This window comes from Eptesicus fuscus, chromosome 13 (genome assembly GCF_027574615.1).
Source record: "Eptesicus fuscus isolate TK198812 chromosome 13, DD_ASM_mEF_20220401, whole genome shotgun sequence".
In the NCBI taxonomy this organism is placed as follows: Eukaryota; Metazoa; Chordata; class Mammalia; order Chiroptera; family Vespertilionidae; genus Eptesicus; species Eptesicus fuscus.
In genome coordinates, this window is record NC_072485.1 from 66,835,138 (window position 1) to 66,859,827 (window position 24,690).

General features: G+C 45.5%; 1 protein-coding gene across 1 annotated transcript in view; it reads right to left on the reverse strand.

The window, feature by feature from the left end:
- The window catches only part of PTPRJ (protein tyrosine phosphatase receptor type J), a 41,220-nt gene extending 20,752 nt beyond the window's left edge, over positions 1–20,468 (reverse strand). Inside the window, exons 1-11 of the mRNA XM_054725709.1 lie at positions 20,447–20,468; positions 18,774–18,941; positions 15,732–15,971; positions 13,335–13,580; positions 12,128–12,349; positions 10,250–10,513; positions 8,867–9,124; positions 6,148–6,405; positions 5,166–5,444; positions 2,936–3,226; positions 83–214 (exon numbers count right to left, since the gene is read on the reverse strand). Of these exons, the coding sequence (XP_054581684.1) occupies positions 83–214; positions 2,936–3,226; positions 5,166–5,444; positions 6,148–6,405; positions 8,867–9,124; positions 10,250–10,513; positions 12,128–12,349; positions 13,335–13,580; positions 15,732–15,971; positions 18,774–18,801 (2,218 nt within the window). The 5' untranslated portion in view covers positions 18,802–18,941; positions 20,447–20,468. The remainder of the gene's footprint in view (positions 1–82; positions 215–2,935; positions 3,227–5,165; positions 5,445–6,147; positions 6,406–8,866; positions 9,125–10,249; positions 10,514–12,127; positions 12,350–13,334; positions 13,581–15,731; positions 15,972–18,773; positions 18,942–20,446) is intronic.
- Between the last annotated feature and the right edge of the window lie 4,222 nt (positions 20,469–24,690).

Genomic DNA, 24,690 nt, shown 5'->3' on the forward strand with positions numbered 1-24,690 from the left:
CTCGTGTGCCTCAGTGGGCACAGAAATGGGGCCTGGTCAGGGCGTCACTCACTGGCTGTTCACCCCACAATGACCTCCTTACCTTCCCCCGTGGTGAGGATGACAGCATAGGCTTGGATGGGCCCGTGGCTGGCTTCAAACCCACTGAACTTGATCTTCACCGAATTGTGACTGACAGACGTAATGTTGGGAGACTCATCTGGAGGAGGGGGGTCTGAAACAGAACAACACAAACATGATCATCGGCATCAAAACCAAAAACGGAACGATTATGAAGCACAGAATTGGCAGTGCCCGCAAGTCCTGCCCTGGCTCTGGGCACAGTATGCCGGGCTCACACAGAGCAGATGCAGGAGCAGGAGCAGGAGCAGGGAAGGAAGTGGTGGGAGCCTTCTGAGCTCACTTATACAGATTACATGTGGAAATGATAACATCTTAAATACACTGAGTTCAACAAAGTGTGATCGAAATTCACTGCAGTTATTCCTTTTTAAAATTTTCTTAATATGCCTCCTATAAAAATCTGAATTATGTTAATATGTCCTAATAGGATATATCATATTACACATGAGGGTCACATTATTTTCCATTGGACTGCACAGCTCTAGGCCTGGCTTCAGCAGCCTCTCAAGTAACTGACAGCAGTGGCCACTTGGAGGCAGTGTCCCCGTGTCTAATTGTCACTGTGGAGATTCCCGACCAAGGCTCCCATGTTTCCCAGCAGTCGTGCCTTTCAGCCCACCAGCCTCCCACCCCAAGACTGTCAGCCGCACGCCAGTCACCCACCTCCAGTCACCCACGTTCCCTCTCACTGCCATCTCACCCCTACGCCCCAGGGCCCTGCCTGCCTCGCTCACCGTGGTGTTTCTCGCCCCAGCACACAGTGCGCACCCAACAAATGTCGGCTATAAAACCCACACCCCTCCACCTCCCTGGTTTACCACCCGGCAACGCTTCCTGCCTCTCGGAGAAAATGCAGCTCCACTTTTATTCAAATGAAAAGTGTGTTCAATTTGTACATAAAAATCCAACCTGAGGAAAGGGAGCTACCGATCAAAGAGTGAGAGTCACTGGACTAAATGACAGCGGTGACTACTCGATCCTGTCACAGCTTCCTCAGCTTCGGAAACCACCAGCCCCGACAAGCTCCGCCTCGCCACGAGGCACTGTGCTCGGCCCTGGAGATGCCCCGTCAGACACGGTTTCTATTCCCCAGGGGTTGATACCCACTGAGGAGATGACATCATAAGACAGAACTACAGAAAAGTACCCGCAAGATCCATTGTTTCTGTTACGTTCTGGGGTGCTGCAGGACCCCCAAAGGAGTGGGAGCCAGGACAGTCCTGCACGGCTGTGTACGCCACAACTCCAGGGAGCCCCACGCATCTCGGAGTCCTTGTGAACGGTGTCCCCTGGACCTGTGCCGTGCACAACCTGGGCAGCCACACAGGCCGCCCTGAAGTGTCTTCTACACACATTACTACCTCATCCGATTTGCACAACAGTCTTTGAAGGTAGGTGTTACTATCCCCTTTCACAACTCAGGAAAGCAAGGCGCAGAGAGGTTAAGTAGTTTTTCTGAGATTTACACAGCTGGTAAAAGGCAGAAGTTAAGAATCAAAACCCAGGTCTGCCTTTCTAAGTCTAAGGCTCTGTCCCCAGAATCCCTCCACCACTTTCCAAGTCAGAGTCCCTGAAGTAAGAGGCTTTCTTCCCCTCACAATTACAACCACTCATTCTGTAGAAATTGTCTGGAAACTTTCTGATACCCTAAAGCAGTGGTCGGCAAACTCATTAGTCAACAGAGCCAAATATGAACAGTACAATGATTGAAATTTCTTTTGAGAGACGAAAACCGACTTCTGTGCACGGGCCACGAAGTTTCAATCGCACTGTACGTGCACGCCCGCACGTGGTATTTTGTGGAAGAGCCACACTCAAGGGGGCCAAAGAGCCGCTTGTGGCTCACGAGCCACAGTTTGCCGACCACTGCCCTAAAGGAAACATATCCAGGAGTCTAACAGTACAAAGCAAAACAAACTCAATCAGGCTGATCTATGACTTAATATTGGCAAAGACATGGAGAGCAAAAGACAGATAAAACTGAAGCAGAGAGAGAAGCAATTTTCTCTAAGAACAACAACAAAACAAAGATGGGCATGAGAAGAGTAACTGTGGGATCCCCCGTGCACCTATGCAGCGAATGGTCCCATTTCCCAAAACCATGGAAATGTTCCCAAAACTGGGGAGATTGTTAATGTGGATTCTAGGGAAATGTGAATCTTGACAGAATATCTGAAAATAGTGAAAAAGGTACTGCTACATTTTTATGTGAGATGATAATAGTAATGTGGTTATGTTTGGCAGGAAGAAAAAAGGAGTCCCTATCTTGAAGTGATACATACATACATTTGATTTACAAATAAAATTCTAGTTTGACCAAGGGCCTGGCCTCAAAGGAATCACATGAGGGGGAAGGAGGAACCACAAGGGAGGGGGAGGGAATATAAAAGAAACGAGATTGGCCAAGTGCTGACAAGTGTTCAACTGGGTGACAAGGCAATGCCCTCGACTTGGTTTCCTTATACTTCCTTGTACTTTTTTGTATACCTGAATATTTCTGTAAAAATACTTTTTCAATGTGGTAAGGGAACTCACTATTTAGAAAATGTGGCAATGAATTATTCTGCAAAGCAAAGGAAACTTTTGGGGCATTAAACATGAGTCTCTCTTACTCTGCCTCTTTAGACTGGGTTTCTGTAGAATTGGGTTAACAGTCCGTGCCAACAAAAACAAATATTTTAGCAAAAATTTAAACACACACACACACACACACACCCAGCAGAATTCCAGGCCACACTCACAGACCCAGTAGGTCAGCCTCTCCCGGGGTAACCGCGATGCCACCAGGCCACCCTGCTGCCACGAAGCCCACCTGTGATGCCCGTGAGGCAGGTGTTTTGGAAGGGAGGTGCCATCTTGTTGCAGGACAAGGCAGTGATGCTGATGTTATACAAGGTAGAAAAACTCAAATATGTGACTTCCGTCCTGTACTCGGTGCCGTCCTCCGAGGAGCAGCCCTCCAGGAGTGTCGTGTTTTTCCAGTCTCCGCTGCTGACCTCCAGCTGAAAGCCTGCGTTGGTGCCGGGAGGGCAGGCCCACGTGAGCACCAAGGTTGGCGTTTTGGGGACCACTTCACAGTGGAAGGAGGCTACTGGGGCCGGGTCTGCAAAGCAAGCACAGCACAGCATGAGACTCTGGAGCTCTGGCCTCTGCAAACACTGACCCCTGGGGGAGCAGTAGGATCCTGGTCCACCCATGACGAGGAGGCAGGCGTGTTGTGTGATAGAAAAGGCCAGGCTGACCTGGAATGGGGCATTACTAAACTATGGGATGTTGGGTTCGGCATCCAACTGCTCTGAGCCTTGGCTGCAGGACTCTGAGGATTATATGAAACAAAGGCTGTCGGACACACCAAACTGGAAGAGACCGGGCTAGCCACATCATCACAGTATGGTGCAGCAACTTCTTCACCAGCATCATCTCATGCTGGGGATTACTGTCCCATTTTGCCAATGAATCAGCTAACGCTTAGAGAGGTTAAGTAATTTGTAGAGGATGACATGGCTAGTAAGTGGGGAAGCCAAAACTGGACCCCAGGCTTTCTAAGTCCAAGTCTAGGGCATTGTCTATACACACAACACGCTGAACGATCCATGGTAAATGGCATCAGTTTCTTCATCTTTAAAATGAGGTGTTACCTATCTGAGGGCCAACAGAATTTTACTGAAAGCCAACAGCAAACCGATGTAAATGAAAAAACTCCATGTTAATGCACTGGGGATACGATCATCATTACTTTAATGCCACAGTATGTTTTAGTTCTGTGCGAGACACTTAGTGCAACTCACACATTCTCCACCTGAGGCCTGGCGAGGTCACCTGCCCAATGCATATCTACAGCTCCTGTCCCATCCACCCGCAGTCACACATGCTCATGTATACTTGTCTCCTGCTTGGGGGCTGCAATAATTATTATAGCTAAGAGAGGGTCCTCAATGGAAGTCACCCAAATACCAAAGGTCAGAGTCTAGACCAGGTGGGATGGAGCCGAGTTAGCAAAGTGGCTCAAAGCTGCAGGGATTTCTTCAGCCACGCCATGTGAAAGGTCAGCGGTCATTGATGAGGTTCCAGTTCCTACACTACCAGGGAGACTAATCTAATGAGTCTCCTCCCTTCTTAATCAGCCCAAACACACATGAGTGGCTTGGCCTAAGGAACGGAAGGTGTGGGTACAGAGTAGAGAATGAGGTGGTCCATGGGCCACAGTCAGAACCATGAGCCGAGGTCTTCATAGCTGGCTGCAAAGCAGTTCCTGACTACTCTCAGAAAGCTCCCTCAGCTAAGTGCAGGGCTCCCTTCTCTTCATCTCACCTTTTGCAGTGAGAGAGATAAGGACCAAGAAAGGCGAAAAGCTGAGCATCCTTTTTAACAACATCTTTTTCATCTTCTTAGTATAAAAGCCAAACTATACATTACAATCTAGCTGTCATCCATGCCCCAGCCATTACCTCTCGGGCCTCTTCACCACCCCTCACCCTCTTGCTCCTGTGGACCCTGCCACCCTGGCCTCCTGCTTTCCTTCAACACAGCAGGCACCCGCAGCCTCCAGGCCTTTGCACTGGCTGCTCCTCGGCCAGGAATGCTCTATGCCCTGATGGCCACATGGCTGGCTCTTCTTATGTCCTTCAGATCGCTTTTCAAAAGTCACCTTTTCACTGAGGCTTTCCCTGGGCACTCCTCGATAAACATATACTCTCCTCCTTCCTTGTGTTTTCTCCTCTCCGTGGCAGTCACCATCCTGTAACAACTAAGGCGCCATGTTTATGATGTGCCCACCAGAATGAAAGCTCCAGGAAGGCTGGGACTTACCTGAGTCGTTTTAAAGTGCCTGGCATATAGTAAGTGCTCACCAAATGTTTATTGCATGAATAAATGATGAGGGCAACCAGAGAGCACTCATAAGCTCATAGGATGCCTCTGAGAGCTCACTGTCTAGTATAACACACACACACAAAACCTGATAAACTAAAGGGTGGGGAGGGCCCCCCTGCAAGGCTGGCACCCCACGGGAAAAGGTCCAGCAGGCACCTGGGGCTACCCACCTGTACAGAATGACCGCCAGCCAGGGGGCAGTGACTCAATGACATCCCCCACTAGGGCGAAGATCGTGACCGTGTACTGGGAGCCAGGTGTTAACTCAGTGACTCTAGCACTGGTGATGCCAGTGCCTGTGACTATTTCAGTCGCGTTGCTGGAAATGCCGTCTTTCTCAATGAGAAGGCGGTAGCTGTACGTGAGAGAGGCCTCATCAGAGTTCTGCCAACTGAATGTTGCCGATGTGGTGTTGGTACTTATTTCAATGTCAGACACATGGCTGGGCCCTTGATTTAAAAAAAAAAAAAAAAAAAGAAAGGCATGCATTAGCTTGAATTCCAGGACTCTTTTATCGAGTGCATGTAAAAATAGTCTAGCTCCTTTCGGGAAAGAAGGAATAAACCTAATATTTGCTAATTCAAAAGATGGAAGACTTCTCAAAAAGACATTCAGAAAATAATTATACAGAGTATATCTCAAAAAGAATAAACTTTTTCATGCTTCTGTTGACACTTCATAAGTGTCCGAAATTTTCAAGATATAATTTCCTATCTGTTTTTGAAATCTGATTAGTGAAAGAAAAATATATGTTAAAAAGATATTATAAACTACCATCTCTACCATACACTTATTACGAGCAAAGTGCCTCCCTCACTGCTGCATGCAAAGCTCCTCATCTGAGCAGTATCTTCCAACACCAATGACAGGCAGACCCTCCCCTCATCTGAACTCCCAAGGAATGAATGGGACAGGTATGTTTCCCATGCTTATGGGATCGCTTTCTGCTTCCAAAGACAATTCCAAGTCCACGAGGCTCAGCACCAGTGCCCCATGAGAAGAACAGAACCCTTGCTGATAGTTTCAGCTTACATAGCTTCACATTTGACCTGAAGCCCAGAAACAATGGCCCCTTAGCTAATGCCTACTTCCCACCCTCCAAGTGAAAGGCAGGGAGATACTCCCTCTCAGAGGGCGTCCTAAGACACTTACGTGTGTACTGCGCAGTGAAGTTGGAAATCCCCCGGACACCGTTCACTTCTGGAACAATGGTGATGTTATACAAGGTGCCCGGGATCAGGCCCGTAAGAGTGATGGCTTTGTAGGAGCTGTTCGTCTGGTTAGAGCCGTGCTTAGACTCCAGCTGTAGATGGTAGATGTAGCCAGAGGCATTGTCTATACTCTGCCACTCTAACCCCATTTCAGTTGTGGTGACATTGACCACGCGGATGTCAAACACTGCAGCGGAGTCTGGTTGGAAGAAGGGCAGGGGAAAGTCTGTTAATGACCATCGTGACCTCCAGCTTTACTTCAAAGTGTCTGTCAAGGGAACCTGCTCTTTTCATCATCAGTCTCAAATGAGTTCACAAAGCGCAAACTCCAAAACATGGGTGAGAAACACACACACTCAATTCTTTCAAGAATGTTGGCTCCCCATAACACAGAGGCACTTACCAGTTCAGCCCATCAGTTCTCTGGTCCTTTGCCTTGGTCATAAAAGTGCCCCCTTTGGGAGTCTTCTAGTAAAAATCATGTTCAGTTTCCTGACCTGAGTGCTGGCGACCAGATGGGTTCGGCTTGTGAAAATTCACCACACTACGCGCTTAGGATGTGTGTGCTTTTCAGATGTGTGTGCTTTTCGGATGTATGTTATTCTCAACAAATTGTTTTTAATCATTCCCTCATTTATGTTATTCTCAACAATTTGTTTTTTATCATTCCCTCCAAAGAAAACATCTTCCTGAAACATAGTCAGCATACCAAAGAGAAAAACTGAAATGGAGAGTTGATATTTACTAAGTGGGAACACTTGAGACCAGGGTGGGAAAGAAGAAAAAAGCGCACGCGCCCTCCACTCTCAGAGCTGGGAGTGAGAGGTGAAAGCGCCCACCTGAGCACTCGGGCACTGTACTCTGATCACCTACCTGACACAATAGACCAGTTACAACATGAATGAAAAGATCAAGGCTTAGAAACAACTAAGCACAACTCAGGGGTATTAAATACATTCACAGTGTTGTGTAACCATCACCATAAGTTATCTATACCCCAAACAGTTCATCATCCTCAATATAAACTCTATCCCCATTAAACAACAACTCCCCAACCCTCTCACCCCAGCCCCTGGAAACCTCTACTCTACTTTTTGTCTCTATGAAATTGCCTATTCCAGTTACCTCGTGTAAGTGGAATCCTACAATATTTGTCCTTGTGTGTCTGGCTTATTTCACTTAGCATAATGTTAATGTTTTCAAGCCCCTTCCATATTGCAGCATGGATCAGAATCTCATTGTGTTTTATGGATGAAGAATATTCTATTGTTTGGATATGCCACGTTTTGTCTATCCATTCATCTTTTGATGGACACTTGGTTGCCTCCACCTTTTGGCTATTACGAATCATGCTACTATGAACACTGGTGTACAAGTATCTATCTATTTGACTCACTGCTTTTTATTCTGAAAAGAATTGGAATTGCTGGGTCATATGGTATTTGTTTTCCTTTTTCAAAATTGCCTTTAATGCTGTTACCCTGATTTTCCCTAATAATAATAGAAGTTGTTCAATAATAGAAATGGTAATCCCCTAAAAGTCTACTGCCTTCTTACAACTCTCATTGATTTTCATTCATTGAGACCTATCATAGACGCCTCAATTACTTCACAGCTGCACCATATCAAAGTATCAGTCCACACTATGCTTAAAACCTGTCTTCAAAGCCAGAGGTCAGTGCACTGCCCTGTCACTCTGGGCCAGTTACTTATGCTTGCAGAGTCCCCATTTCTGACTCTGGAAAATAGAGATGATAATGGCACCCCCCTCATGAAGTAAACCTTTTCCATAAGGCCACAGAATAACTATTTTAGGCTTTGTTGGCCATATCCGTATTCTCTGTTGCAATTACTCATGTATAGCACAAAAGAAGCCATAGAGAGTACATAAACAAATAAGCATGGCTGTGTTTCAATAAAACTTTATTTACAAAAACAGGCAGTTGGCCAGACTTGACCCATGAGCCATGACTATCTGTTGACCCCTGATGTAAACAATGGAATGCCAGGAAGATATTAAAATTATCCTGTAGAAATATTTATATGACAGGAAAGAATGCTTATAGTAAACTGGTATGTGTGGAAAAGCAGGTTACAAAACCACATGTACAGGATGACTTCAATGTTTGTCACATAATAAATATATATGGATAGATTGTGTGTGTGTGTGTGTGTGTGTGTGTGTGTGTACATGTATACCTATATACATCTTTTTTCTTAATATCTGCAGGGTTTTAATTTTTTTTTATTGATTTTGAGAGAGAAAAAATCGATTTGTTGTTCCACTTATTTATGCATTAATTGGTTGCTTCTTCTCTCTACCCCTAGCTAGAGATGGAAACTGCAACCTTGACAGGATGACAGTCTAACCAACTGAGCTACCTGGCCAGGGCCTCCCTGTATATAATCTTTAAATTATAAAACTTCATACATCAAAAGTTACCAGTGATTATCTCTGATTGAGGGTTTGTGCGTGATTTTTTTTTCTTGTCTGTATTTTATAGAATGAATATGCATTTCTGTCATTGTAAATGTTCTTTAAAGACTTTTCTTAGGTAATAAAAGAAAAGCAATATGTGGAAAACCTGGCATCTATAAATTATACTGATGTTCTTTAAGAACCATCACTGTTTTGCAGATGATACAGCCTATTTGCTTACCAGTTGTATTGCAAACTGTCTGGGGATCCCCTTCAGTCCCATTTGGCCCTTGTGGAAATATTTCAAAACAGTACTGGGTCCCAGGGTATAAGCCACGAATGACGATACTAGTTTCATTGGTTTTCTCCTCCTGAGATTTTCCAGCTCCGACCTCTGTGGTGAGTATCTTAAAGGAGACAGAGTCATTGCTGCTCCAAGCTAAGCTAACAGTCCTTGTGGTGACACTCGTCACTCGGAAGTCAGAAACTCGACCAGGACCTGAGGGGAGAAAGGAGGGGGAAAATAAGGCTCTATCTCCAGAAAACAAGGTGACAGAACCTCACAAAATATTTACAATGAGGCTAACTGGCCCTGACCTCTCTTTTTCTCTTTTTTACACTGCCACCTGCAACGCAAACCCCCTCAGAAACTGGTGTTTGGCCACTGAGAGCACACTTGGCTACAGGAGTGCAGAAACTGTTTGCTTAGCTTGTTCAAGGTCATTCGCAGGAAATGAGAAGAGGCATGTATCCCGGAGGTCAAGGGTTCAGGGTCTGGAGTGGGACCTTGGCCACTGTCAGTGTGCTTCCCGGGAAGGGGCAGACCTTGGATTAAAGCATTGATGTGGGATGAGCCAGGACCCCTGGGTTCCAGTCCCTGCTCCGCCACTTGCTAACTCTGCGGCTATGGGCCAACAGTTCAGCCATGCTGAGCTGTAGTTTTCTCATTTGTAAAACAGAGATCCTACTACCTACCTCGAAGGCCACTGCTACCCTGATACTGTTATAGCATTACCCTACAACACCACTGGCACGCTGTTCATTTTATTTTAAATTACTGGAGCCTCTTCGGACAGAAAGCTTTTAATGTGCTGCCTTTCATCTGATCTTTAAGGGACAGTTAAGCAAACAAGGGATGAGACACAGCTGAGCCCTGCTTCATTATACAACAGCACCTTAGGGACAAGGGGACATGAATATCCAGGTTCTTTTTGTCTCCGTGTAGCAATCTGCTCCACGTCTCTGTCACACCGGAACAGTCATTACCCGCACAGGCTGGGGTCGAGACACCCCAGCTGTCTAACCCCACCTCTGTCATCTGCCAGGTGTGACACCTGCCAACAGCACCTCTCTCAGCCTTGGCTACCTCATCCATAAAACAGCCTAGTGGCATCCAGGTCACAGGGCTGTGAACAGTAAACAAGACAGAGCGAGGAAAACACATCACACAACGTGGGCGTGTGGCAGGGTCGGTCGAGGATCACCGGTATTGTATCGCAGATCCTGAATATAAAGGTCCCATGGACTCACACGCTCGGCTCTGCAGGGCAAGAGCAGAGCCTCGTACTGGGCCTGGCGCATGGCAGGTAGGCAAGAAAGGCTAGCTAACAAGGTGTGCACTCACAGGTGTACACCTGGAGGAAGCCCGGCATGCCCGCAGAGCCGTCCTGCAGGAACGGGAGCACCGTGATGTTGTATAAGGTGCTCGAGTTGAGTCGGGTGATGACGGCCCGAGTCTCGTTGGTGCAATTGAGATAAGCGGGCTCCCCAGCAATGCGTATCTCGTAGGTGTAGACAGAGGACGAGTCACTATCATTGATTTTCCAGGTCAGGATCATGCTCGTGGCAGTGATATTTGTAGCATTCATGTCAAAAACCTGACTGGAGTCTGTGAAGACACGAGAGGAGTTCACAATAACCAGAATGGCCAAGCCAGAGAGAGAGAGAGAGAGAGAGAGAGAGAGAGAGAGAGAGAGAGAGAGAGAGACGCTGTCATCGGGCATGCCATCTAGTCTAAGAAATACCCTCAGCGATGGTTCCTTTCTACCCCACACTGTTTAACCACAACACACACATATGTATGGGGTCCCAGCAAAAGTCAGGCATCTTCTCCTATGAAGAAGCAACCTGGCCAACTGCAATGGCTACCTGCTCTTGGTTCTCCGTGTGATGTGGTGGATTCCCTCAGGGGCAGCGACAGTGGACAGTGACCATGCAACCCCTTTTCCAAACAGCACTCCATGCCCCCTTGGTAGGAAGAAGTGCCTGTGACCCATGTAGAACCTGGGGGACAGCATCTCCCTTCTCCAGCACAGAAATCCAGAAAGCGGGTATGTGACAACTCTCCATCTCAAGACTTTGAATCCTCAGAGTGTCACTGGATTCAGTGCAGTCCAGCCATCCAGAGTTTTCTGGAGGCTAATCCATTTTCTATCCTGGGTCCTCCGGCCCCCACCCTCTGTTCTGTGGGCCTACGACGGCCTTTTAGAATAGATATACTTTTGGATAAGATAATCAGAGTCAGGTTAAGATGCCTGACTTTTGATGGGAGTCCATACATGTGTGTGTGTGTTGTGGTTAAACGGTGTGGGATAAAAAGGAACCATCGCTGAGAACCAAGCCCCTAAGAACTGCAATGCTGTGGTGTTTGCTCCTAAACCTGCAGAGCAGGCCTTGTGCTTTTCCAAGTATTTGTGTCTCAATTATCATCTAGACTGAAACTCCCTGAGGGTAGAAACTGAGCATTTGTTTAGCCGCTCACCAGCACCAATCCAAAAAGCCTCCCCGTATTGGTCAATCTACAGCGTGGAGGTGCTGATAAAGGAGAGGTAAAAAGCAGCAACGTGTACTAGTTTCCATAGAAAGAGCAGCATGCTGCCCAGCTGGTGTGGCTCAGTGGTTGAGTGTCGCTCTATCAACCAGGAGGTTTGATTCCCAGTCAGAGCATATGCCCAGGTTGCAGGCTTGATCCCCAGTGTGGGGGGCGTGCAGGAGGCAGCCAATCAATGAGTCTCATCATTGATGTTTTTATCTCTCTCTCCCTTTCCCTTCCTTTCTGAAATCAATTTTAAAAAAAAAAAATTTTTTTTCAAGAAAGAGCAGTGTGCTTCCCAAGGTCAGTCCAAAAGAGGAAACTCATTCTCTTATCTCAAGGAGAAAATACTTAACCAACAGTGACTAAGTGAATATCAGTTTGTAAGAGAAAAATATTACACCAGCTTGTCTCACTGGCTCATGTGCAGAGAAATGAAGGAAAACCCGAGGCAGCTCCCAGGGTCTGCACAGAGTGGCTGCTCCCTGTGCTTTACTGAGCTCAGAGAAAGCAGCGTCTTGGCCACAGGGCTAAGAAGAACCTCAACGGGTCTGCTCTGTCCGAAGTCTCTTCCGGAAAACTCCGTGTAACAACAAAACCGCTTGTGAAAGCAAGAGGTAACTCAGAATCACAGAGGACAAAACTTTGTGCTAGCAACTGGCTGAAGCCATTTCATGAAATCCAACATACGTGTCCTGAACTCTTGGGCGCAGGGAAGTCCTTCCTGGCCGGTAGCTGCTCGAGGATAAACAGTGGCCTTGTAGCGCGTGTTGGACTTTAACCCAAGAAGCAGGACTTCCGTGTAGGTCGGAGGAAAGGCAGAGGGTGGGTCTTCAGGTTCGAGTTGGCATTTGTACACGGGGGCAGCTGGGCTCCTCGGGGTCTGGGCCGAGCTCTCTGTGCCGGTGGCATCTGCTTCCAACACAAAAGACGAAGATGTTAAAATTCGACAGAAGCACGTGCCTGTCTCCTTGCTGCCCCACAATTGAGGCTCCACAGTACCTGCGCCCCTCCGCCCCCGGACAGAGACGCCTGTGCCTGAAAAGGCCCCGATTTGGGGCGGAAGTGTCACTCTGTACTTTTATCCCAGGAAGCAGCATAGATATCTGTGCCTCTCTTGCAAATTCATCTATTTGCTTCTCTCTCCCTGCTTTCAGGAAATCACCTTCTCCCACCCAAGTTCATGTGCTTCTCCAAGGACAGCCACCAGTCAAACGTCGTTCATCAGAACCCACTCAAGCACCTGTTTCCCTGGCCTAAACCCCCTGCTGACGGGGGCTGAACCAGGGGGACTGCTGGTGGCCGTTTCTCCTTGCGTTGTGTGGAGAAATACTCCGACAACAAAACCGATAAAAAGAAAGGAACAGGAAGAAGCGATGAGCGTCACCCTGTAACTTTCTTTAAGGCCTGGCTGCCCGTGGTGGGGGAATATACATGAGCCAGTAAGTTGCTCTTCTAGCCTAAGCTATGGTAAGTCTGGTTTCTGTCCCTTGCAATCAGGAATCCTAACACCCACTTTGCAGTTCTGTGTCCTACGTATAAAATGGGGGTGAAATGTTTGTTCTTCTCAATTCGCAGAGTTGCCCTGAAAATGCTCTGAAATCTGCAAATGACTACTCCACTGTCAATGCAGGACATGTCTAGGTCTGCCTCAGTATCCCTTTTCTCGGGGGATGTGGTAAGCTCCTCCAACTGGCCAGTGTGGCTCAGTTGGTTGGGTGTTGTCCTATGAACCGAAGGGTTGCCGGTTTGATTCCTGGTCAGGGCACACGCCCAGCAGCCGATGGATGTTTCACTGTCACACTGATGTTTCTCTCTCTATCTCTCCCTCTCTCTCTAAGAAATCAATTTTACAAAAAACTTGCAAGTAGATGAGAAGCACACTCTTGTAACTCACCTGAGCCATGTCCTCCAACCTGAAGGTCTCTCTGTTTGTTGTTTGATTCCGAAACGTGCAGGGTGTGTTTAACCCCTGGCTTCAGGTCTGGAATGCTGACTGTTAAGGTTTGATTCAACTCCTCATGGCTTCCCACGGCTTCCAGGAGTATCCGGTAGGTGGTAGTGCCATTATTATTCTTCCAGGCAAGTTCAACTGCGGTCACACCCTCGAAGGCAACACGAAGGCCAGACACTGGAGGAGGCTCTATTTTAAAAACACACGATGGGCATTGATGGAACAAGACATGTGTAATCACCTTTCATTAAAAAAGCTGATGTTTCAATATTACCCACTAAACACACTTCCTTTATATCAGAGTCTAGTGCAATTCCATCATTGCAGAGCAGGAGAAAATATATATCGTATGCAGAAGAGAAGAGAATAAATCTTAAATCCAGAACTTTTTAAGATCTGTAATATTCCCCAAGACAGTGGGCCAACAGTGACTTGACACTCTTCTAAATTGTCCCTTTTAAACAGCAGCATTTAATACATCTGTTTTTGAGCATCAGGAACAGGGCATCAAATAAAGTGATTGTTTGATATGTCTAAAGGTCTCGAGTCGAGACAACACAGTAATATCATTTCGTACTACCAAGACATTTCTATGAAGGAACGCATGCCTGCATTCTGAACCCAAGGGGATTTTTCAGGAAACTTTCAATCTGTGCTATCCCCTCACCGTTCTTTCCATCACCTGATTTGGCTCTCAGCGACATAAACCAAACCATTTCAACCGAAATGACATCCACTCCCTACCTTTATGAGAACGTGGAGCTGCAGAGAGGCGGGTGACTTGCTCAAGAACACACGCTTGGGGGCATCGGGAAAATCAGAACCCAGGGCTCTGGCCTTAAGCACATACAAGCACAGCTATGTTGTGGACAGAGCAGAAACCCTGCCTGAGGTCTGCAGGAGGCCGAACCTGAGACACCGGGCCCGGTCCAACTGGTCCTCTGTGTGGTTCTAGTCTTCACATCAAAAGTTTCTGAGGCAAAGATTTCTAAACTGGGCCATTTGTGTGCCTTTTTCTTTTTTTAATGGAACACCAACAAACTAGCCAGCTGAATGACATTGGGTGCCTGTTATGAGCATCATTGTGCCACAGGGGTCAGGAATCAGGCCCCCTGGGTTCCCACCACTTGTCACTCTGGGATCTCACAAGAAACCTAACTTCTCAGCTTTACAGTTCCATCTACTGTAGCCCTTGGGGTTACCAGGAGGACAAAAATAATGAAATCAGGACAACTAAGCACATAGTAGGTCCTGAGTAAACAGTAACTGAGGAATGCAGCCTTGTCCTCAGGCTGTAAGGCAGAGTAAGGGTCCTCAGCTCCCGGCTGGCCGCTTTCCTGCTCACTCACCACCTTGTCTTCCCCACCCTCGCCAATTCTCTGTCCCCTTGTCCCCGGCACCATTTCTAAATTCTGTCTTCTTTTTCCTCCTTCATTCTCTTCTAGCACCTTCTTTTCCTCTCTTTCACAATATAATATAGAAATCTTTATTTGGGGGAGGGGATTTCCCTCTAAAACTGTGTTCTGAAGAGCTCCAGAGGTTTATTGGAGGGGCCTGAGACACCCCATCTCTTAGCCCCTCTCTCCCTGGTTCTTTTTACTTACTGGGCTTCTGAAAAAGATTTTGCTTAAAGAAATTGCTTCCTAGCTGAAAAGAAGACAAGTTGAAAACCATTGGTTTAGTGTTTATCTGCTCCATGTGCAGAAGGCACTGGCCCAGGTGGTGTCTTCAAGCCCTGGACTCCAAAAGGTCAGACTCCTGGCTTCACCAGCCAATGAGGTCACGCCCCCACACCGGAAAACCAACAATGAGACTCTTTTTCAAATTTGTGCTTCTTCTCAGCTTAAAAAGACCTTCTCACCTCTGTTTTACATTTTTGGTTCTTTTCAGCTTAAAAAAAAAAAAAAAGCTAAATTTGCAGCTATAACAGGTGGCTCAGGATATTGACATCTAAGCTAAGTACAAATCTAAGCTCAATCAAATGTCACTGGGCACTTTCATTTGAAACACACATTCCTCTGTAAAATCTACCAAAACACATTTCCAACGGGGTTGCTGCTCCCAAGTCCCAGCAGAAACGTATTAACCAATAAAAACAAAAGATTTCTACAACCAAGCAGTTGGAATTACTTAAAACATCCCAAAAACAAGGGGCCTTCATACTGAATGATCAGGCAACCTGAACTCCTGGGCTTTGCACAATACAGAATCCTTTCTCCTCTCCCACAGTCAATGACAATCAATCTCTTTTCATCGGGGAACTTGAACGGACAAGGCTCTAGCCCACTGGGTAAGAAGGAATGATGGTTCATGATCATTGCTGGGAGCTAGTCATCTTACCTGTTGGGACATTTATGGAACTGGCATTTTCACAAGTTCCATTTATTCCCGGAGTGATGGAGAAGGTACATAAAGTCGTTGGACTTAAGTTGGGGGTATTAATGCCGCTTTGATTTTCACCAGAAGTCTGCTGGCTGCTTTGCGTCTCATCCTTTCCTTCAGAATGAGAAGCAGCTGAGTTGTCGTTTTTCCCTACGAGATTCACACTGGTGGGACTGATGGAAACAGCAGGACTGGGTTCTATTTCAATATTGTTTCCAAAGAAAAAGGAAAGAAAAAAATTATATTTGCAAAAGAATTACTAGGTGTACCGGTTAATAATGCAGATTTTTTTCAATAGATGGAGTTATACATATGTTGATATGTGTGCTATTTTGTTGTATTGACAACAAGCTTCAAAATTTCATATGTCAGATTTGCTGAAGGTGTTAACATAATAGATATTTTTACCCTTAAAAATGTCGAATTTCATGCCCAAAAAAGAGCATTTGCGGGAAGTTTTAATTCATTACTTTATTGTGAAGAAAAGTGCTGCTGAATACTTTAGGAAGCTTATGGTGAACATGCTCCATCTCAAGATACTTGTGAACGCTGGTTTAAAGGCTTTAAAAGTGATGATTTCGATGTGAAAGACAAAGAAAATCCAGGTCAACAGAAAAAGTTTGAAGATCAACAATTACAAGCATTATTGGATGAAGATGCGTGTCAAACTCAAAAGCAACTTGCAGAAAGATTAAATGTTGCTCAGCAAACAATTTCTGATTGTTTACAAGCAATAGGAAAGATTTTAAAGGAAGGAAAGTGGGTACCACATCAACTGAATGAAAGACAAATGGAAAACCGAAAAGTCATCAGTATGAGAACAAGGCCTGATCTATAGACTACTTCCCAGAAGTGAATTTTGCAATCATATACATACATGTAAGCATGTGTGTTTGTGGAAAAAAAATCTTTAAAGCATAGACAAAATGACAGAGGTTGGCCATCTTGGCTGTGACTTGAATGAGGGCTAAATCTGTATAGAAGCTGCTACAAACGGAGACATCAGATGCAAAGTAGTCTATCTCCCCATTTACGGGAAACAACCACGTGTAGTGAGGCATAATCTGGTACAGAAATACCTGGTAACTTTTTGCCAAACCCTGAAATCAGAGGAAGCTCCATAACCTTCTGGTATGAAGATGACAAGGGACAGAATCACATAGAGAAGAAAGAACTGGCCTTAGAATCCAGACCCGGATATATGGACCTGCTTTCCCCCACCTGAGCTGTGTGACCTGAAATTAATCCTTTCGAATCTCTCCTCTGTTGACAACTCTAACACATTACATTAAACACAAAGGGTAGATTATTAAGGCACCATGACATGGTAAACATAGTCACTGGATATGGACATATAAAAAAATCTGTCCTGCCCAGCAGGCATGGCTCAGTGGTTGAGCATCAACCTATGAACCAGGAGGTCAAGCTTCAATTCCCGGTCAAGGGCACATGCCCAGGTTGAGCGCTCCATCCCCAGTAGGGGGCATGTAGGAGGCAACTGATCAATGATTCTCTCTCTTCGTTGATGTTTCTATCTATCTCTTCCTCCCCTTTCCTCTCTGAAAACAATGTAAATCCTCGAGTGAGGATTCTTTAAAAACTATGAAAGTTATTACAGTTATTAACTATAACTTCAAAGTGGATGCATACTAATTATATTCAAGACTGAGGAATAGCAACTTGCAACAGAAGAGGAAGCACAGCCATGGGGCCCTTCTTCTCAAGGACCTAGGTACTGACCCCAGAAGAGAAAAGATGGTACAGGTAACACCACCTCAGCATGCACGTAACCTTCAAATGTCAGCATGGAGAGTGTGCCCCACCTGGCCCTGCGGAGATGCAACCATTTATGCAATCCATGAGAAGGGTCAGGAGAGGAAACAAGAGAAACGAAAAGGCATAGGCAGGGAAGAGTCTAAGACCCACAAGTCAGTACACTTCACGCCTCAAAGCCCCTCCAGACTTGAGCTTCCTCTTGCTAGAGGGGCAGCTTATCACTACGGTGTCCATTACAGTCAATGCTGAGGGTGGTGAGGGGGGTGGTAAAATGATAACCACGGTCACAGTGGTGGAGGCAGCAAAAGCAGCAGCCCTATTTGGGACCATGTTCCTGGCACCATGCCAGGTGCTGTACATACATACATTTGCTCATTTATGCTTCACGACAACTTCATGAGGAAGGCTACGGGTCTGTTTTAAAGATGGAGAAATGTGTTGAGAACTAAATTTTGTTAGTTCGTACAGAGATTCTGAGAAGTTTTTAGGAAAGCAAGTTCTTATGTTTCAATTGTTTAGAAAATAAAGCACTTTTTAAAATATGGTTTTTTAAATGTGTGTGCACCTAGCCAGCGTGGCTCAGTGGTTGAGCATTGATCTATGAACCAGGAGGTTATGGTTCGATTCCCAGTTGAGACACATGCCTGCGTTGTGGACTTGGTTCCCAGTTTGGGGCGTGCAGGAGGCAGCCAAACAGTCATTCTCTCTGATCACTGATGTGTCTATCTCTCTCCCTCTCCCTTCCTCTCTGAAATCAACAAAAAAAAATTTAATAAATAAAATGTGTGTGTATAGCTTGTTGGTGTGGTGTGTTTTGTTTTGTTTTGTTTTGTTTTGTTTTTAATAAAGATGAGATCTAAGAGGAATTGCCCACAGTTCAAAACTGACAGAGCCAGGAAGCCAACCTGGGCCTCTGAATCTACACCTGTGCTCAGCCGTGGAAGTATTGCTCGAAGACCAGGCAGAAAGATGGTTAGAGCAGCTCTCAGAAGAGTCAGGATACCCTCAGGACAGGCAACAGGGCCAAGAATGGGGAGAAGAGAGATACAACAAGTGTGCATTTTACTGGTGAAGCTCAAATAAAGAGATCTCACATACACTGCGGGTATGAAGACACTTACATTCTCTAAACCCCGCAATCCACCCCAAAGGAAGAGTCTTGCTCACTTGTCTGCCCTTGGCAGCAGATAGAGCCATTTGAGTATCTGATATAATAGTTCATACCAGGAGTCAGCCCCGCAACTGAAGTCATGTTGTCACTGTTCAGTTGGAAAAGCGGCGGATTCTGGTGGCCCAAATCAGTCACGGTTATTAGTGTATGGTTTTCTGGTGCTTTACTGGCAAGAATCTCAGTGGTGGTAGATGTGACTTTACCCAGATCACAGGGGACACCTAGTACGCAGAAGAGAAAAGCAAAATGCAAACTAATAAAATGGCACATCCACCATATACTCGCTATACAACATGGTTTTTTTTATTATACATTTTTAAACATATCATCGTTCCCTCATCTTTCCTTCTGCTCCAAAATATCACCTCTATGCATAGAGGTTTTCTTCTTTCACGCCAGTGATTCAAATCTGCTAGAGGTACAAGCTTATTGACGAAGCTGATTAACTAGGCAGAAAAAGCAACTGCAGGATTCTTCCCATTGTTTGCACAGCCTTGGTATAATTACTGTTATTAACTGAGATTTCTTTATTAGAAGGTTTCAGCGTGATCTGTCCCCTTTAATGTTGCTCTGAGAACAGTCTAATTATTTTATCACTGTGGTTCACAGACTTAAGGATTTTACCAATCCCAGAAAAAAAAAAAAGTGCCCTCCTTTTTGGGGAGGCCATTTGTGGGGGAGGTTGCCTTTAAATAATTTTTTATTTTTTAATTACAGTTAACATACAATATTATATTAGTTTCAGACGTATAACCCAGTGATTAGACATTTTAACTTACTAAGTGATCACCCAAAAAGTCCCCTAATTTTGAGGACAAAAGCTACCAACTTTTTCCAAAAAGGTACATTTTAAGAAACTACCAAGTACTATTATCTTTATTTCTTATTGAAACGTTTTACAATTAAAAAATTCATTAAGTACATAATCCCAAAATAGGCAGTACTTTCAAATGAATATAGTTAGCTTCATTAAAAACTCATTCTCGCCCTAGCTGGTTTGGCTCGGTGGATAGAGCGTCGGCCTGCAGACTGAAAGGTCCCAGGTTTGATTCCAGTCAAGGGTACATGCCCAGGTTGTAGACTCGATCCCCAGTTGGGGTCCTCCAGGAGACAGCTGATCAATGATTCTCATCATTGATATTTCTATCTCTCTCTCTTCCTCTCTGAAATCAATAAAAATATATTTTTTAAAAACTTATTCTCATATCCTTATTTTTCTCATTTTACTATAGACTAGGGAGGACTTTAATGGATCAGCACTAGAGTTAGTGGGTGGGACCAAGCCCTTCACATGGAAGCAAAATACACAAAAGGCTGTCTGGTTTTCTAAAGGTTATACAAACCCTGTACACCATTTAAAAATCATGGAGCAATGTAACAACTCAAGAAAATACTTATAGGATCACAGCACATAAAATAAATCATACTGCATCGTGGTATCATGGTTTCAACTAAGTTGTGTGGGGGTTTTTTTTAATCACCCATGGATATAGGTTGGGAAACAATCACAGAAAATATTAATTTTTTATTTGTCCATGTTGCACAATGGATTGAATTATTTCCTTCACCAGCCGTTTCAACCCCCATGACACATTTAAAGAACAACTGAAAACTGAATTTTCACAAATTTACATTCTCTGTGACTTTCACATTGCTATTAACGCTGCTGCGTCCATCAGGGGGCAGTAACAAACAACACAAGAGTGGAGAGGGAAGTGGTACTTACTACTACAGGCATCTGTGCACAAAATCTGTAACAGAAAAAGAAAACGGAAGTCAGCAGATTCACTCAGCCTCGGAAAATGCAAATGAGAAATAAGCAGCTGAGAATTTAATAATGGGGTGGGGTGCTAACAAGTCCATTAAGCTAAGACCTGCTCGCCTAGGTTAGGGTGTGGGGACACTGAATTCAGGAACTCAGTGTACCGGAAGGTCAAGGACAAGCAATGGCTTCACCTGGTTGGATATACAGAGGCTGACCGGCTGTTGGCTTGCCAGCGTTTGTCCTCACAGATACATCCAACACTCCCTACTGACACTCCATCATGAACTGAGTTAGAAGGACCCAGAAAGAAAGTCCAGATTCTCTGCCAGAAAGAGAGGAAGGCAGGACCAGGCCACCCTTCCCCAGAGCCATTTCTAGGTCTCAGCTGCAGGGTGGAAAGCCAAATGTGGGACCGAAGAAATACACTGGGCTTGGCATTTTCATTGTGCAAAAATTCATCTTTTTTTCTACAAAGAGGTGGCAGTAATCTTTTTTTTAAATCCTATCCCATGCAGCTTTGGGAAGAATGAAGGTTTGAAACACAGGGTCTTTAAGATTGTTTAGTTGACAGTGTCTCCATCTGTCATCTTTAGGTCTCTGGAGGTCCTCAAAGATATTAATCGTGATCCATAAATTACTTCCCCATACTTTAAAAGCCTAAGTTGAGTGTTCTATGGTTTAATAAACACGCCTTTTGTGGTTAACAGGATTTTTCAAAGGAACAGGAAAATAATCAAAAGGGACTCTAGTGGAAAAAATGCCCCCCAACTTCCCATCACACTAAGAATAAAATTCAAACTCTGGGCCACAGCATGAGGCCTCTCTGATCTCCTCACCCCCTCATGCCCTCATAGTGTTGCTGAAACTGGTTTCCCCTTTAGAGACTTACAGATTTACTATTGGCTTCTCCAAAACACTCTGCCCAGACCTTCCCATGACACAGCCTAAATGTCACCTCTTCAATGAGTCCTTCTCCAACCAGCCAATGGAAGTTAGTGCCCCTCACTCTCCATCACGTCACTAGTGTGTTTTCTCCTCAGCATTTACTTCAATTACTCTCAGTCTCCTCCAACCAAAGTATGCGCTACATGAGAACAGAAGCCTCGTCTGTGCCCTGTGCCTAGACTGGTGCATTCAGCAGGGACTGCATCAATGCCACTGAAGAAAAGAATGAGTCTCTCATTTTAACGAGGAGGCAAACCCAAAGGTCCAGAGATGGGGAAAGATTAGACCCAAGATTCCAGGACAAGGCCAAGGCCTGACAAAAAGCACTATGGGAACCTCCGCTTCCAAATGCATTCTGAGGATTAAAAGGGAAGGAACTCTAGCTTACTAAGCACCTACCGTGTGCCAGGCACTGAGCAAGGCTTCCTCTACATCCAGCGTCTGAGCACACAGTCATGGAATCACGATTAGGAGCATGGGATCTGGAACCAGACCACCTGGGGGAAATCATTCAGTGCCACCACCATTTACTGGCTATGTGACTTGGGCCAATTAGCTTGACTTCTCTGTTCCTCAGTGTCTACATCTGTAAACAGAGATGATAATCACAGCTGCCTTGTTGCAGTGAGGATGAAATTAAACCATCTATGTAGCTACTATTGCTATCATCATCACCTTTCAAACTTCACAGCAACTCTACAAGGTATTTTCACCCCCATTTTACCAATGACAACACCAAGGCTCAGATCCTAGTAACAAAACCAATGAGCAATCTGAAACTCATAATGTCCAAAATATTTCAATAATTGGTCAACAACTCAGTTACAGAGGTGGGCATTAAGGCCCAGAGACAGCAGGTGGCTTACCCAAAGACACACAGCTGGTGAAAAAGCACCAAAACCAGAACCCAGGTCTTCACCTCTATCTTGACCTCAACCACTCTAGCCAAGCTTCTCCAATGCCTTCTCTCCTAAGATTCTGACCTGACCTAGATGGAGTACTCATAGTTCACCTTCCTTCTTGCCACTCCTCTACAAAGTCACCCAAGGTCATCTGCAGATGACCCAAGGCTTATGCAGTCCCCCATAGCTGGGTAAAAGGAGCAACCCTCCCCCCCCCCCGCCATAGCTGGTTTGGCTCAGTGGATAGAGTGTCGGCCTGAGGACTGAAAGGTCCCAGGTTCGATTCCAGTCAAGGGTACATGCCCAGGTTGTGGGCTCGATCCCCAGTGCGGGGGTGTGCAGGAGGCAGCCAATCAATGATTCTCTCATCACTGATGTTTCTATCTCTCTCTCTCCCCTCTCCTTTCCTCTCTGAAATCAATAAAAAAATATATTATAAAAAAAAAAAAAAAAAAAGGAGCAACCCCTGAGATGACGGAGAGAGATAAAGCTCTCTGACTTGGCAAGAAGACATACTGACATATGAGAAAAGAGTATGAGACTGTTTCTCAGTTCTGCCAAGGACTTTGGTTACCTACACACCCTAGGTGCAGTAGAAACCCATTAGTCAACCAGATGGCTGGGCATTAACTGTACCCCAAAATGCCCAACACTACACAGTAGAGTCTTCTCCCTCCTCCTTTCTGAGGAGCTGACCCTTGGTGTTGATTCTCCTAGCCTGTCCATAGCTGCCCTCTCCCATAGATAGGTATGTTCTTTTTCACACCTCCTTTAGTTATGCTGATGAGCCAAAGCTCTCTCTCCTCATCTTCGGGAACCATCAGCAGTTCCTCAAATTGGACCCCACAGAAAACAAAACTATTAACAATGCCCTTGAGGCCATCCCAATTCGGCCAAAGCCCTAGCCATCACATCAGTGGTCCACTCTGAACACTGGATTCTTCCTACGCAACATCTACTCACAGGGAGCTCACTAGCTGCATTTACCTAAAACTTCTAAATTCTACCCCCAACTCGTGTACATATAAACATTCTCCTACCAACACACCCAAATGGACCCATACATAATCTCTTTCCCTCTCGTTGAGTCCCTCTCTGTATGACTGCACCATAAACTTGTCTCCTGTCTATAAACATCAGAATAACCTGACTCCTCCCTCCTCCATCCTTCCTGGGTGCACTCAGTGGCCATGTCCTAAAAATGCTTTCCTGCCCAACACACCTTGACTTCCCACTTCCATACTGTGGCTACCTTAAACCAACTCCTCATAACCTGTAGCCCTAAATAACAGAATCAGACTCACCCTAAGGCTGATAAGAACTCAGACCATTTCCATTTTTATTTTTTTATTTATATTTATTTATTTGATGCTCTCAGGACACACAGAGCAGGGTTATATCTGCTGCACTACATTTCTGTTCCAATCCTGGCAGAGCACTGCAGTGACTCCATCTATAATCCCTCACTTGGAACCTAAAAGGCCAAAACTTCCATTTGTGAACAGCAAAGGTGAGAGTCAGGCCCTGTTCCTTCATCCACATACCTGGCTGCCGCTCACCTAGTCTCTCCCTTCAATGCACAGTGAAGAATAAATAAAGGGCTAGATAAGGATTTCTAAAATATGCCAGTATTCATCAGGATCCTGGCAGGGACAGGTGACAGACACACTCAACCAGGGTAAGTGTGGAAAGTTCAAAAGGGTCTGTGTACAGGTTGTGGGTGGGGTAAGGAAACCAATAAGAGACGGCAAGAATCCTGAGATAGCCGTGGCTGGGTAATTCAGTTAGTTAGAGCGCTGTCCCGATACTCCAAGGTTGCAGGTTCAATCCCAGTCAGGGCACATACATGTGTCAACCAATGAGTGCATAAATAAGTGGAACAACAAATTGATATCTCTCTCTCTCTCTCTCTCTCTCTCTCTCTCTCTCTCTCTCTCTCTCTCTCTTCACTTTCCCTCTTCCTCTCTCTCTCTAAAATCAATAAAATCTAAAAATAAAAATCCTGAGGCAGCAGCAATGATAAAGGACAAGGACTTCCTCTCCCACATCTCCAGCTGGGTCCTCCTTCTGGGCGTTCGGCCAGGAAGCTGGAGGCCAAGGGCAGCCAGCACCCACTGGTGCAGAAAAAATCAGGCTCCCCCCTTAGGCAGAGCACGGTGGAGATGGGTAGGTGGGGGTCTGCAGGGCCACAGGGAAGATCCAGGGCACAGAGCTCATGTCACATCACTGCTGAGGAACCATGACTCTGGTAGGTACAGCCCAACACAGTGATCAAGAGCTTCAGGTTCAACTTGCCCTAATACTTGTGAGCTCTGGGGCTTGAGGGTCTCACCAAGCCATCTGTTTCATCAATTATAA